The following is a 13802-nucleotide window of genomic DNA, read 5'->3' on the forward strand; positions in this document are numbered from 1 at the left end:
GGATTATTTTCCTTTGGGGGGAGTATTGTGCCTGTGTGCGTGTGTACACACCTCTCAGGCTTGGGTGAGTTGCCTCTGGTTTGCCTTGACGGTGCCCATCATTTGGTGGCCTTTTCCTGGCCCTTGAACCTCATTAGCAAGTGCTAAAGGAGGCTGTGTTGGAGAAGGAGGCCACCCATTGCGGTGACTTCATTTCGTTCATAGAAGCAAAGGACAGGCTTCTTTGCTCGAACGTTCAAGAAAATCAAGAACTCCCTTAGAGATCTGCCTACCCCTGGTTGATAGAGCCATGTTTATTGCTTCGGTTTGGTTGGGAAAATAGCTGCTTTGAAAACATTAACAATGAAAGCTACAAACATCAGCAGTGCCTACTTTGGAACCCAGCCCCGTGCGCGGGTGGAGCCACCCCATGACTGGTATGACTCTGGAATTGATGGAAGTCGCACATTCCTGATATAAACCAGACTTTTCCACGGCCTGTATATGCGTAGGTGGAAAAGCTCATGTGTGATGCTCCCTTTTTCAGAAAGCTAAAATCTTCTCATTGGAACTGGAACTGTGGTTTGTGTTCAGTCCCTTCCTTTTTTTATCCTCTCTGACAAGAGGTTTGGTTCCATGCTCAGAGATCCAGCTGTTCTGCATATGTTCTGGGAGGTTGGACAATGCTGATGGAAGTATTGGGGTAATGATGGAGAAGAAATGCACGAAAATGGGTGATGAGGCAGATTGGGACCAGATTGCCCCCCTTAGAACATCTGTAGGGTTTCTCGAATGGAATCCTGCCTGCCTCATCTTTTAGGCTTGCCTCTTTAGCAGGGTTTCTGGAAGCTCTCAAGAAGGCCTTCTGTTAAGCAGTGTGAAGCAGGTAGCAGAGGCAGAAGAACTGAAGAAAACCTCCAAGTGTGGCTGAGTCAGGCCCATCTAATCCATCCAGCACTGTGTTTCCCATAGTGAACCATCAGGTGCATTCAACATGGACATGGTCCCTGCCCTCTTCTAGAGTGAAATCAGCCTGGCATTCAGGAGGCCATACCCAGCCATACAGGTGAATGGCCTTTGATAGCCTTCTCCTCTGGAATTGGTCCAGCCTCAAAACCTTGTAAGGTTTTGTAAGGAGTAAGTTGGACTTCCTTCCCTGCAACCCTCAGGGTCCTACCCTCACCTTTAGTCCGTGAAATAGTTGTTTTCTATTCCAGTCTTTCATCAACGGACGGCCTTCCTTTCCCCCTGCTCCCACTTCACGGCCTCCGAAGTTGAAACAAGCCAGAGAGAGGCCGACATGCTGAACGGCAACACCTATCTTGCAAAAACAGAGGAGAGGGATGAAGCTAACATAAATCATGGCTCTGGGCACCAGGCATTTGGGCCACATGGGAAATATGATTCCCCCGGCCAGAGGAAGGGAAACATCTACCAACCAACCTGGCGCTAAAGGAATCTACTTGGTGTGAAACCAGCTGTTAACCGCCTTAAATTAACACTCCTTCATCCCGTGTTACGCAAATAAACTTTGGGGTCCAACGTCAGCAGCAAGAATATAAGCTAGGCCCACCAGGAGGAGGAATTTCTGTATGGATTAAGTAATTTTGCATCACGCCTTGGAGGGATTAAGACGGAGCGAGGGCAACTTTTCTGAACTTGGCCCTCTCATCTTAGTCATTCGGTCGGAAAAATCCGAGTATTGGATTCCTAACACATCTGTTGACCAGCAGGTCAGAGAAAGCTGGGCTGTGTCACTAGGAGCAGAATTCATTCTAATGTTCACCTATAATTGGATTTACTTGATCTTGATGGCACGGGTTGATGTTCAAGTTGATTTACTTGATAGCACGGGTGTGACTTTACCCCTAAGACAATGAGTTTTTTTCTTTTGTTTACATCCCTCAATTTTTTGCATTGGGGCAACGCTGGATTTGTGGATAAATTAAAAAAAAATCCTTGTGGCACCTTAAAAACTAATCCATTTTTTATGACATAAACTTTTATTCCCCATCATTAGATGCATGACATGTTATTCTAAATTGGCAATATCTGTAGAGCAGGGTTTCTCAACCTTGGCCACTTTAAGACGTGTGGACTTCAACTCCCAGAATTCCCCAGCCAGCTGGCTGGGGAATTCTGGGAGTTGAAGTCCACACATCTTAAAGTGGCCAAGGTTGAGAAACCCTGCTGTAGGGAGTAAGGAAGAGGTCCTTGATGGAAATATGCAGGAATTGTTCTCCTGGCTAGGGGATTCTGGGAGTTGAAGCCCACATGTCTTAAATTCGCCAAGGTTGAGAAACACTGGCCCTAATGAGTTATGCAAAGTTTGCGAGGTGCCTCATTTGTGGTTCTGGTACTGTAATCTTAGCCGTGCCGCATGTAGAAGGGAGGCAGATTGGTAAAATCCTGCTTACACAGCCCAGTCAAGACAAGGGCATCGTTCCATTCCCTTTTCGCGCATCGCCCCATCTTGTTTCTCTGCATGTCAGGATCCGGGTCCTCGGGTATGGAATCCTCTTCTCCATCTATTCTAGCTCCTTCTTGAGTACATTTCAGGATTCCCAAACCGGTTTGGTCAATAAAGCAGACCGACTGGCGGACAAGGGTGGCGAGCAGATGCTGAGAATGGCAGGTGTTACGGGGGCTCCCAGGTTCAGCTTATGGTCACTCACTCACTGACACACTCACAGCTTGTGGAGGCACGTGGATCTGGTAAGCCCCCCTTGCTCTCTCCCTGGGTTTTCCAGAGAGCAGACAAGACACAGCCCTGGTCATAATAAGGCACACACACAAATCACTTTCAACCTAACACCAAGGCACAACAGGTGCTTTGGAACACACCGAGACCCCGTGAATTTAAAGTCACAGCAAAACTTTACTGGTTGAGCGTACATTTGCTCTTCCACACACACTCACCCACATTCTTCTCAACTAGGCTGCCAGGCGCTCGCGAGAGACGCAGCGGCCGAGTCTGGATCCAAAGACGACTCAAGGAGTGGGGGGGCTTCAGGACCCCTTTTATCCCCCAAATCCTCAAACCGTTGATTCACAAGACGGGCAACTACCCTCGCCTTGTGAATTTACAAGTCTGCTAGCTGTTGATGGGATTGGCCCAGGGAGGGGGGTGCAGTTCCATGTGCCCCCCCAGGCCACAAACTTCCTTTGTCTGGTTCAGGTGACATTTTCCCCTTTGTTTCCTTAACCACCCACCTCCTCGAAAGGATCTTTTAGATGAGATTCTGTCCTCTCGCTTACGCACCTGCTTCGTCTTTTAGTTATGGCAGCTTCAGCCTAGCCCCACGCAGGGCCGTTGTATCGTAAACTGTGCTAGTAAATTTAGACGGTAGGGAGTTTTAGGCTTTTATGACTGTCTAGTAACACTTTTATGGTGATCGTAAATCGATTATGGCATATCTCCGTTTTCTTCTTCTTCTGTAACCTCTGACTACGGTTTAGGTCTTTGTGGTTGAGCGGTGCCTGATGGGGGGCCAATTCTGAATTTGAAAATGGTCTGTTTGTCATTAGCCAGGGAAGCACGCGAGGCCCCCTCGTTCACACCCGGACTCCGGTTCACGGATTCCAAGGCTCCAGCGATCAGGACAAACCGGATTCTGTAAACCTGCTGCAGGGTGACCCAATGCGGAGCAGGACCTTGGCAAGGAAGAAAGGAGGTTTCTCTTCCCGCATCTCAAGGGATAAATAGAAGCTCGGAAAGGACGTTCAACGCTGGAGAAGACGTACTCCAGGGAGGGAGGGTGCTTCGTTGTCTCCCCAGATGCACTTCTAGACAAAGCATCCTAAAAAGTCAGGGAGGGGGGCACGGTGGCTTCCGCTGGCGCTGGGCTTCCTCTCTCATCAGTGGCGCTGCGCAAAAGTGGAACTGCGCGGTTAGTCGCCGACAGGCAGAGCAGCATGAGACCTGAGCATGCAACTCTCCACCTACCCTCGAGCGTGCAACCGCATTGAGCATGCTACTCTGCACCCACACTGAGGTGCACTGAGCATGCTACTCTGCACCCACACTGAGGTGCACTGAGCATGCAACTCTGCACCCAGCACCAAGCATGCAACTCTGCACCCACACTGAGCATGCACCCAGCACTGAGCATGCAACAACACCACCACCCCCAGCGGATCTGCAACCTTTGCACTTTGACAAGACACGGGAACGGAAGCTACCGCGGCGCGCGTTTGCACGCGGAGCGTCAAAGCGGCGCGCGGCTCCCGGGAGGGCGAGCCACGTGGGCAGGCGACGCGGGTCCGGTCGAAGAAGCGCCGGGCGGGGCCCAGGCCCGGGTGGGGGGGCACTTGGGTCTTTGCACTGAAAAAGGAAAGTGGGGGAAAGCGAGACGCAACGGGTGGCCGGCTGGCTGCAAAGTCGCCTGCTCGGATCTGCCGCTTTCTGCGGCTGGAAACCTGTTTCTCCTTCTTTTTCTTCTCAGCTGGGGCATGCGCGCTGCCCATGCCCGGAAACAGCCTTCTCCCACCGCCTTATTCTATTTCTAGGCCATCCTTCTTGCAATTGACTCAGGGCACCGTATTGTTCTCCTCCCCTACCGCGACAGCCCTGCAAAGTAGGACAGGCTGAGCAAGGGTTAAGGTGAGATTCGGGGCTGCTGATTGCAATAGTTCGCGTTGAGGCGGGGGGGGGGGACGGGACAGCGCAGCAAAGTTTTCTTGGCAAACACTCCGAGCTCTGAACCGGCTTTTTTCTTTCCTTGTCAGCCCAGCAAGGACCAGCCACCGTCTGTGGCTCGTCTTGGGAAAGAAAAAGAAAAAAAATCAGGCTCCCATGGATGGGAGGCCACTAGGAAACCCCACCGGTTAAATGTTTAAAAATCCTACTTTGCAAGGGCAAACGGGTTCCAAACGCCATAAGTGTGTTTGTGGGGTCCCTGGGAATCAAGCTGGACTTGAGAAGACTTTGCCCTTTTATTAATCCAACCCCATATGGGGAGGGGAGGGGAGGGGAGGGGGAAGGGAGTTTAGGATAATTAAAACTGCAGTCTTACTTCTGCTTACCTAGTGGTAAACCCATTGAACTAAATGGAATTTGCATCTGAATGAGTCTTTATTGTAACACCTTGCAGTACTGTAGGCTGTTAAATTAGACCAGTGTTTCTGAACCTTGGCCACTTGAAGACGTGGACTTCAAGTGGCCAAGGTTGAAAAACACTGCTTTAGATAAATCCAAATCGAGACAATCCTATTCGATTTGCAGAAACCACCCTTTTGAATCCCCATGCTGGCTGGGGAATTCTGGGAGTTGAAGTCCACACATCTTCAAGTGGCCAGGGTTCAGAAACACTGAATTAGACTGTAAACTGAGGTTGATTTGAAGCTAATTTTGCTTTGTGCTTTGGGATTACAGGGTGGATAATCATCAACTAGCAATTTAGGAAATCAAGTATTCTCTTTATGGGAGGGGGTGAAGAAAGGGAAACACTAGCATTGTCCTCTCAAGGATAAAATACGTCACAGTTTGAACATGCAGAATTACATCTTTGGGGTGCAGCTGGAATGAAGCTTTTCAGAACGGTTTCCAAATTAATTTAGAAAATTGGGGAGGGGGGTGACTCATAAAGGACCTTCCTGCATCAGGTATGGATAGATTTTTATTGCAAATGCTAGTCTCTTCACTCTCGCTGCCTTACTGGTGTCCTGGCCGGAAATTGATTTTTTTTAAAAAAAAAAAAATTGGGAAGGAAATTGTTTCCTCTCCAATTTGATCTCTTGCAGAAGAGATGGATCCAGAAGATGCCGAAGAGGTGGCCGCCGAATTGCAAGGCAGGAAAATAGATGGTTGGGGTGTCTTGCAAATTGCAGCAGGCACCGGCTTGACGGCTTATATCGTGTGGGCGGGTATTCTCATGCCCGGTTTCCGCAAAGTGCCCTTAAAACTGCAGGTAAAAGCAAATCATTGTTTTGGGCGTTTTAAAGGGAGAATGGCATGGAAACGCGCAGGGCAGTGAGAAGATGGGGGACATTTGTCCTCTTCCCCCCCCCTCGACTTTTCCACATCTAGTGCTGGACATATTTAGAGGGGGAATTTTTGAAGGCGAAACTTTGGGGCTGGGCAAGAAGGATCTGAAGGGGAGTCATCAAAGATTGAAATGGTGACTGTTTAGTTGGATGTTCCTCTCTGGTGTGTGGATAGACAGGCAGACAGATCGATGTGGTCAGTCTCGCTAGGTAGGCCAGATCAAGAAACGAGCTGTCAAGTCCACAATGTCCATGCCCCAATCCCGAAGAATTCTCATGCAACCAGGCCTGGTTCAGAAAAATGCTCCTTTATTTTGTGGTCCATGTGGCTTTGAACAAAACATTGCTAAAACTGAAGCCTTGAAAAATTTCCCTCTATTTATTCCCCCTCCCCTAATTGCCCTGGCACCTCAATTCCTCTTCACCTGGTGGTGACCTCTTCCCTTCCTCCCACGGATCCATAGCTCCTTCCTGGCCATCAGGCCCCCACTGGCCTTGCCTGCAATCCAACCTGGCCTCATTGCCCATATAAGGTTAAGCTCCTCACCATCTCCTACTCCTATTACAACCCTTAACTACTAGCCCCCCTCCCCAGTCACCATTGGCAGAAGCAAATCAAACAAACTCCCATTGACTGCTATGCTTTGTAAATTAACAATTGTTGGTTGATGCAGGTTCTGACACCAGCACCGGAGGAAGGCTGAAACTACTTCTGTTGAGATTGGCTAGAATAACAGAATCTTGCAAGTCTGATTGTATACCTCCTCCTTATACTCCAGTGAATTAGGGAGGTGACGTAATGGGTAGAAGGAAAAATCTGGAGGAAGAGGAGGAAGAGTCACAATCAAGACCTCGGTCAGATAAGAGAAATTGGAGTCCGGGGCGGAACTGTAATTTGAAAAAGCGTCTCAGATAGGACCCTCCCTAGTTCTCTTGAAGATAAAGGGAGGGAGGGGGGAAGCGCATTCAGCCTTGCAAGATTCTGTTGCCGTAACCTTATAATAAAAGTAGCATCAGCATTTATAACTTGGGTTTCCTAGTCTGGTCTACCTTGAAGGGCTGACAGGCATCTGCCTGAGTGTTATCTCATTTCTCGGGACTTAAAATTTTTTTAGCCCCGTTTGTCTGGGGCATAGTTCCTGCATATCTCCAAGTTTCCTCCCTTACTCTCTACAGATAGTGCCCATTTAGAATAACACATCATGCATATAATGATGGGGAATAAAAGGTTATGTCACAAAAAATTCATTCGTTTTTAAAGTGCCACAAGGGTTTTTTATTAATAGAAGAGACTATCTGTAGCTCAGGGTTGAACTGTGGAGTCCTCGGGGTTCTCTAGCTTGGTGGTTTTCTTGCAGACGTTTCATTACCCAACTATAACATCATCAGTGCTAGAAGATAACTTAACCCTAACCCTAACCCTTCTAGCACTGAAGATGTTACCTAGTTGGGTAATGAAACGTCTGCAAGAAAACAGCCAAGGACTGCACGGATTTTTTTACTGCCACAAATTTGGTTCAACTACACCTTAATGTGGGCCACCAGAACATTTGAAGGTGTTTATTCCAGGAATGTGCACTGAGCATGAGATATCCTTTGGGTCCCGCATGATGGTGTTTGTGGCTTCTCCAATGCGCAATGCCGTTTCCTCTTTCCTGATCCAGGTGCCCTATGTCCCAGCGAGTGCTAAACAGGTCGAGAACGTGATGGAATTGCTCAAAGGACGCTCTGGGAAGATCGCAGATTTGGGCTCCGGGGATGGCAGAATTGTAAGAAAAACTTTGCTGTCTTCCTCTAAGAGCGTTAAATCGCAGCTCTGCAGTACCTTTTTGCTCATGAAGGATTTTTGCTGCTCACGGTTGAAGGACATTTGCGTGGTTGAAGGGCACCTTTGCCTCTAGCTCTCTTTCTGATGAACGCATTGCAGTTTTTTCCCAAATGATAACATAGGATAACCACTCTAGCGCAGTGTTTTTTTATTTTATTTTACATTATTTTATTTTATTTTTCTATTTTTTCTGTTCTATTATTTTTTATTTTTTTTATTTTATTTTTCTATTTTTTCTATTCTATTCTATTCTATTCTATTCTATTCTATATTTTATTTTATTTTATTTTATTTTATTTTATTTTATTTTTTTGCCACAGAAGTGGCATAGCTTTAGAGGTCTCTATAGTATTTCAGTGAAATTGCTTTTCTTCGGTGGGTTTGTTCTGTTACTATATCAATTGTTGCATAATTTTTGGTGCTCTTTTGATATTATAAATTTCTCCCAAACTCTGTTAAAAATGGAAAGATGGTAATGTGCAAAATATTGGAGGTTCGCTTCTTGGTATTTCCAATTAAAACTTAACTAGAAGATGGGATCAAAGATTTTTTCTCTCTGAACCCTGAGAAAGCCGCAGTCCGTCTGAGTAAAACCAGAGCGGGATGGATTGTTTGATTTTGTGGAAAGGAGCTCCTTTGGTTCCTGAGGAATAGAAATCCAGTAAATAAGTAAACATGGTCTATGTTTTCAGGTCCTGGAGGCCTACAAGCAAGGCTTCAGGCCAGCTGTTGGCTATGAACTCAATCCGTGGCTGTTGCGGCTTTCCAGCTATCGTGCGTGGAAAGCTGGGTGTTACGGAAAAGTTTCTTACTACAAGGAAGACCTTTGGAAGGTGAGAAAAAGAGAAAGGAGCCGGGATTCTGAGCATAATGCCAGGATATCCAAACCCTGGATTCACACATGGCTTTGTGCCTCTGGAATAAACCCTCTTTAACCAAGCACACCTTTTCGTGGGATTGCACATCAGGGCCAGCTGTGCAGTCCCAGGAGAGGGCACATCTGCTTTAAAGAATTGCCGATAGGCACAGTTTTGCTTTCAGATCTGAAACTCTTCACGGTCCTATTGCTATGGATTATATGATTCTTGTTGAGGCAGTACTTAGAAAGAACAGGGGAAGTTGCAAAAGTTTGTGCTGAAAAGTGTTCCGTGAGCGTCTGCAGAGGGGGCAAAATTGGCAAGATGGCAGAAGGAGCGTTGTGCTCCAGCCCCTACCTCCACCCCCAGAATTGCGTGCTACATCAGTGCATGGTCAAAAGGGGCAGGCCCTCAGTTGCACATTCTGTTTGTCAACTTGGCCCTCCCCATGGATATCTGTGGCACGCTTAGTGCAACTGTTGATTGATTGATTGATTGATTGATTGATTGATTGAGTACCATCAACTCAGCATTAGCTCTGTTTTTCTTCACGAGGATCTGTCCTCAACCTGGTTCTTCAGGTCTTCCAAAGATGTACCCATTGCCCTGTAACTGAATCCATCCCCCTTGCTGCTGGTCATCCTCTTCTCTTTCCTTCTGCCTTTCCCAGCATTGTGGACTTCTCAAGAGAGAGAGGTCCTCACATTATGTGCCCAAAATATGATAGTTTGAGCCTGGTCATTTGTGCCTCCAGTGAAAATTCTGGGTTGATTTGTTCCGTGATCCATCCTTGGCCGTCCACGGTCTTCTCAAGAGTCTTCTCCAACGCCCATAATTGTTTACATATGAGCTCTAAACAGCACTGTCTGTGTTGTATGTACCTATCAATCATTGTGATAACTAAATTACCCATTGTGCTAAGTCGTGGTTTATTTAGCTACAGCTTCTTGAATGAATCACCCTTGGCTGAGCTCAAACACCCTAAGCTCTCATTTGCAAACCAGAATCTCTTGGTTTGTACAACACTCTGAAAGAAAGCCAAACCAATATTATGGCTTGTAAGCGAAGTGTGAATACCCACCTAGTGAGTTGGACCAAGAAAGATTTTTCCCTTTCGGCTCCTTTTAATGAAAGCTGCCTTAAGCATTTCACAAAAGTAACCTTTTCTCCTATTTTATGCTTTGCCTTTTTTTTTTTTTTAAGGTGAATTTATCAGATTGTCAGAACGTAACCGTGTTCCTGGCACCGAGTGTGGTATGTACATTTGTCCTAGAAGCGATAGGCTTTGCTCCAAAAATATATGTATGGTAGGGGTTAAAAGTCCTGTTTGTGGCAACAAGAAACTTTATTATTGTCACTGACCAGTTCAAAAACAAACCATCCAAAAAAATTCTGAAACAGAAGAGAAGAAATACAATAAAACTTAATAATTATAAAACTGATGTAGTAAAGTATGGCTTGTTTTACAAATAACAAAACAGAACATTGCCATGTTCAGTAAAATAAAGCCACATTGATTGGATCAGTGTTTCTCAACCTTGGCCACTTGCAGATGTGTGGACTTCAACTCCCAGAATTCCCCAGCCAGCCTTGCTGGCTGGGGAATTCTGGGAGTTGAAGTCCACACATCTGCAAGTGGCCAAGGTTGAGAAACACTGGATTAGATGGTAGCCACTGAGAATAAATTGGATCCAGTTGGCCTAGAAATTTGACTACATGGCAAATTGTTAACTGCAACCGGGCATCTTTATAGTAAGAACAATTCCTGTTTGCAAATTACTGGTTTTTTGTCCTTTCAAGGAAGAAACAGCTTTAAAAAAATGAAGCTAGGTCTTCTTGGAAAGGAGGGTACAATCCATGGAGCATAGTGTTAAGAATTTTGGAACAGGGAGACCTGTGGAAATAAGACTCCATTCAGCATTTATGACCATTTCATGATTCAAGCACAAAGTCCTTTGGAATTTTAGCCAGACCCATAAATGCTCTTGAGCTGTTCTGAACTGCCTGTTTCTGCTTTGCTTTTAGCAACAGTAGGAGGATTTGGGGAGGGGGCATGTGATTTTGGGGAAGGCTTGTTCTCTGCCCTTCATTCAGCTTCAATCAGGAAGTTCCCACTATAAATGCTGAAAATTGCAGTTTGCCAAGGCTCGGAAGCTTCGCTGAACTATAATTCCCAGAGAATTCCCTTGGGGGTGCAGAAGGGGGAAAGCGGATATCAAGAAAGAAAAATCACTTTAAATCAAAACAGGCATCCGTAAACTGAGCAAGAACCAGCAATCTTTTGGAAACTCGTCCAAATGTTCAGGTCTCCCACCCTCTCTAAATCTTGCAAGTTTTCAACATTCTCACCATCATTCAATAAACATAACTGTTATGCTGAACTTTAAATTGAATGTTGGCCGTTGTAAGCCATCTGGATCTGCGAAATGATAGCAGACAGAGGATAGTTTCAAATAAACCAAAGATGAATGTATAAATTTACCAGAGCATCAGTGAACTCTCCTGAGATTTAGCCTTTAGCCTTTGTAAAATTCCATATATGTTTGGTTTAATTGAGTGGGGGCACAAGTGCAATTTGGGGCTTGGAAGGCAGTCTCTTCCCTGTGGGCTTCACGATGCTGACCCCAGAGTGTCATTTGTCAAAAGCCCATGTCCTTTGCGTCCTGCTCTGTAGCCATCAAGGGGTTTGTTTGGATTTCGCTTAGCGTGTTGAATGAAGCCATTCCTGTGGGTTTCTAAGTCACGATTTCTAGCACAGCAGTCTGGGTGGACCCAAGCACTGTGGCTAGCTAACAAACCACAGGTAAAGCAAACCATGGCTTAGCATAGTGTGTGAGTTTATTTCTTTACAGACTTATATGGCCTCCTATCTCATCGAATGATTCTAGGCAGCTCACAACAGTCCATAAAAATAAAGACAAAACCACCTTTCTGCCAGACCAAAGAACTTCCCAGCTCAACCCCTGTCCTAGCCCAGAGCTTGGGGGAAGAGCCAGGTCTTCATGGTCTACCGGAAGGCTAAAAGGGTGGGGATCCCTTGGATCTCAGGTGGGCCTAGTCTTTGAGTGCAGTGAAACAAGGGGATATTTGCAACAACCTAAGAACTTAATGATTGCGCAAGAATATGTGTCCTGTGGGATCAGACCCTTGGCCCATCTAGTCCAGAAGTCTGTTCTCACAGTGGCCAACCAACTGCAGAAGGAAGCCCACCAGTCTCCCAACAGATGGCTGTTGGGAGCAGTCCCACTGCTCCCTAGGACCACCATGAATTGGTCCAACCCTTTCTTGAAGCCAGCCAAGCTGGTAGCCATTATCACATCTCCATTTCAAACCAAGGCCATCTTGAGCTTCAGCTGTAGCCCAGGAAAGTGCCTGACTGGTCTGTCTTTATTCCCTGTTGAGAAATAGATCCTTCAGAAGGAACTCTCTCCTCCTCTTCTCTTCCTAGCTGATGCTTCTGGAGAAAAAGCTACTGTTGGAACTTCCAGAAGAGGCCCGTGTGGTGGCTGGGCGTTTTCCTCTCCCCAGTTGGACTCACACAGACACAGCTGGGGAAGGTACGAACCAAGCCTGGGCATACGATGTCAAGGTGGTCCGGCAACTGGAGAAGGATAAGCCAGAGGGGAGCCCAGTGTGAGAACAGGTCACCTTGGACACGCTGATTTCTCAAAACCCCCATGCATCTTTGCTGGCTGTTGGGCCACCAGGAAGGGCCCTTTCTCCATTGCTGAATCAATAGCCTATTTAAGCTGGTGGGATTAAACAACACATTCTTCCCCCCTCTTTTCCCGTTCAGGATTCAGCAGAACAGGGCAGTTCCCTAGAATTTTTGCTCAAAGATTTGTCAGCAGAATCATCCTCTTGGGACTGCTGTGCCTATTTATTTCACTGATTTGCAAGCTGGGCTGGCAGAAGGAATGTATTTGTGACCCGCTGGATTGTACACCAGGCATGGACGTGTCCTCCTCAAGTGCCAATGTCTCCTCATTGGCAGATGGTTTGCTTGGGGATGACTTTTAAAAGCTATCACGTTTCTTAGATTTTATTATGAATATCAGAATGTTGATGGAGGTACTCGGAATACAATGGAAGGGAAGGATGCAACTCAATGAGAAATAGTTCCTTGCATCATTCAGGAGCTCACATCATGTGGTGGATTGACTGTCCAAACTTCAGATCCATGCCTTCCCATATCATTTAGTGGACAATCTTGGGCTGGTTGCTGATTCTCAACCTACCTGTGATGGAATGGAATTATGAAGTTTTCAGGGAGGAAAACATGCTCTTTCGTCTCCTGAGGAGCGAGGGAGAGATAAGAGGATGAGACTGGCACCTCCCTGAGGAATTCACACCGTTGTGGCTGGCTGACTTTGGGAGATGGGGTTTCAGCCTGGGAAGATTCTTGCTAGAGGTTGTAGCTAATAAACATTGCTGGACTGAATCTCCATGGTCTCTTGGAGTTCCTTGGGCTAGGCCTGACATCAATCTTCCCAGACTGAAACCCCAGTTCCCAAAGTCAGCCAGTCACCACAGTGTGAATTCCTCAGGGAGGTGCCAGCCTCATCCTCTTATCTCTCCCTCACTCCTCAGGAGACGAAAGAGCATGTTTTCCTCCCTGAGTTTGGTCTTCATAATTCCATTCCATCATACTACCCTACCTTGCAAGTTTGTTGTGAGGATAAAGTGAACATTGCTGCTAAATTATTTCTCCTTTTGAACGATTACTGTAATTTTTTTGAGTTTTACTTAAATTGTACCAGTGGTACCAACTGAATACAATATTTACAAATGCCAAGTTACACTATTCAAAACTGGCCATGCTATAATATAGGCTGGAAGAAAGCTAAACAGGATAACTAAAAGAAAAAGAAGAGAGGAAAAAAAGGGGGGGGGCGGTTAAAAAGAAAAAACTGAAATACGTTCATACAATACAATAAACCTAGCGAACTGAAAATAAAATCATATTTATACAAACATTACAGTTTTTAACCAACAAATTAAACATAGATCAAATGGAATCGTATTTGATCTTGTGTCTTTGTTCAAAGTCAATACAAAGCGTTGACAGATTTTGTTTAATTCACTTTTACAGGATGTCCTTCCAAAAATGCATATAGTAATCACCTTTTTCACAGCACATATGTTTGATCATA

At 46.0% G+C, this 13802-nt stretch overlaps 1 protein-coding gene across 2 annotated transcripts; it reads left to right on the forward strand.

Annotated features, from left to right (window-relative positions):
• The first annotated feature begins 4156 nt into the window (after positions 1 to 4156).
• On the forward strand, positions 4157 to 13648 carry ANTKMT (adenine nucleotide translocase lysine methyltransferase). 2 transcript variants are annotated; one of them, XM_025165806.2, is made up of 6 exons: positions 4157 to 4582; positions 5688 to 5888; positions 7629 to 7733; positions 8485 to 8625; positions 9853 to 9903; positions 12098 to 13648. In XM_025165806.2, exons 2-6 carry the CDS (start codon positions 5727 to 5729, stop codon positions 12284 to 12286), a joined length of 648 nt encoding a protein of 215 aa, XP_025021574.1. In that variant the 5' UTR covers positions 4157 to 4582; positions 5688 to 5726; the 3' UTR covers positions 12287 to 13648. The 2 variants fall into 2 exon arrangements, with proteins under 2 accessions (XP_025021574.1, XP_007426879.1); XM_007426817.4 differs by having other exon boundaries at positions 4159 to 4582; positions 5722 to 5888.
• The last annotated feature ends 154 nt before the right edge of the window (positions 13649 to 13802 follow it).

This window comes from Python bivittatus, unplaced genomic scaffold (assembly GCF_059951505.1).
Source record: "Python bivittatus isolate LINGU-HERP-01145 unplaced genomic scaffold, Pbiv_v1 ctg000640_np1212, whole genome shotgun sequence".
In the NCBI taxonomy this organism is placed as follows: domain Eukaryota; kingdom Metazoa; phylum Chordata; class Lepidosauria; order Squamata; family Pythonidae; genus Python; species Python bivittatus.

Excerpts from the sequence above, each read along its gene's own strand:
- ANTKMT (XM_025165806.2), top strand. The coding sequence starts at position 5,727 with ATGGATCCAGAAGATGCCGAAGAGGTGGCCGCCGAATTGCAAGGCAGG. Across the intron at positions 5,889-7,628 it reads AAGTGCCCTTAAAACTGCAG|GTGCCCTATGTCCCAGCGAG; the intron begins GTAAAAGCAAAT and ends TTCCTGATCCAG. Across the intron at positions 8,626-9,852 it reads ACAAGGAAGACCTTTGGAAG|GTGAATTTATCAGATTGTCA; the intron begins GTGAGAAAAAGA and ends TTTTTTTTTAAG.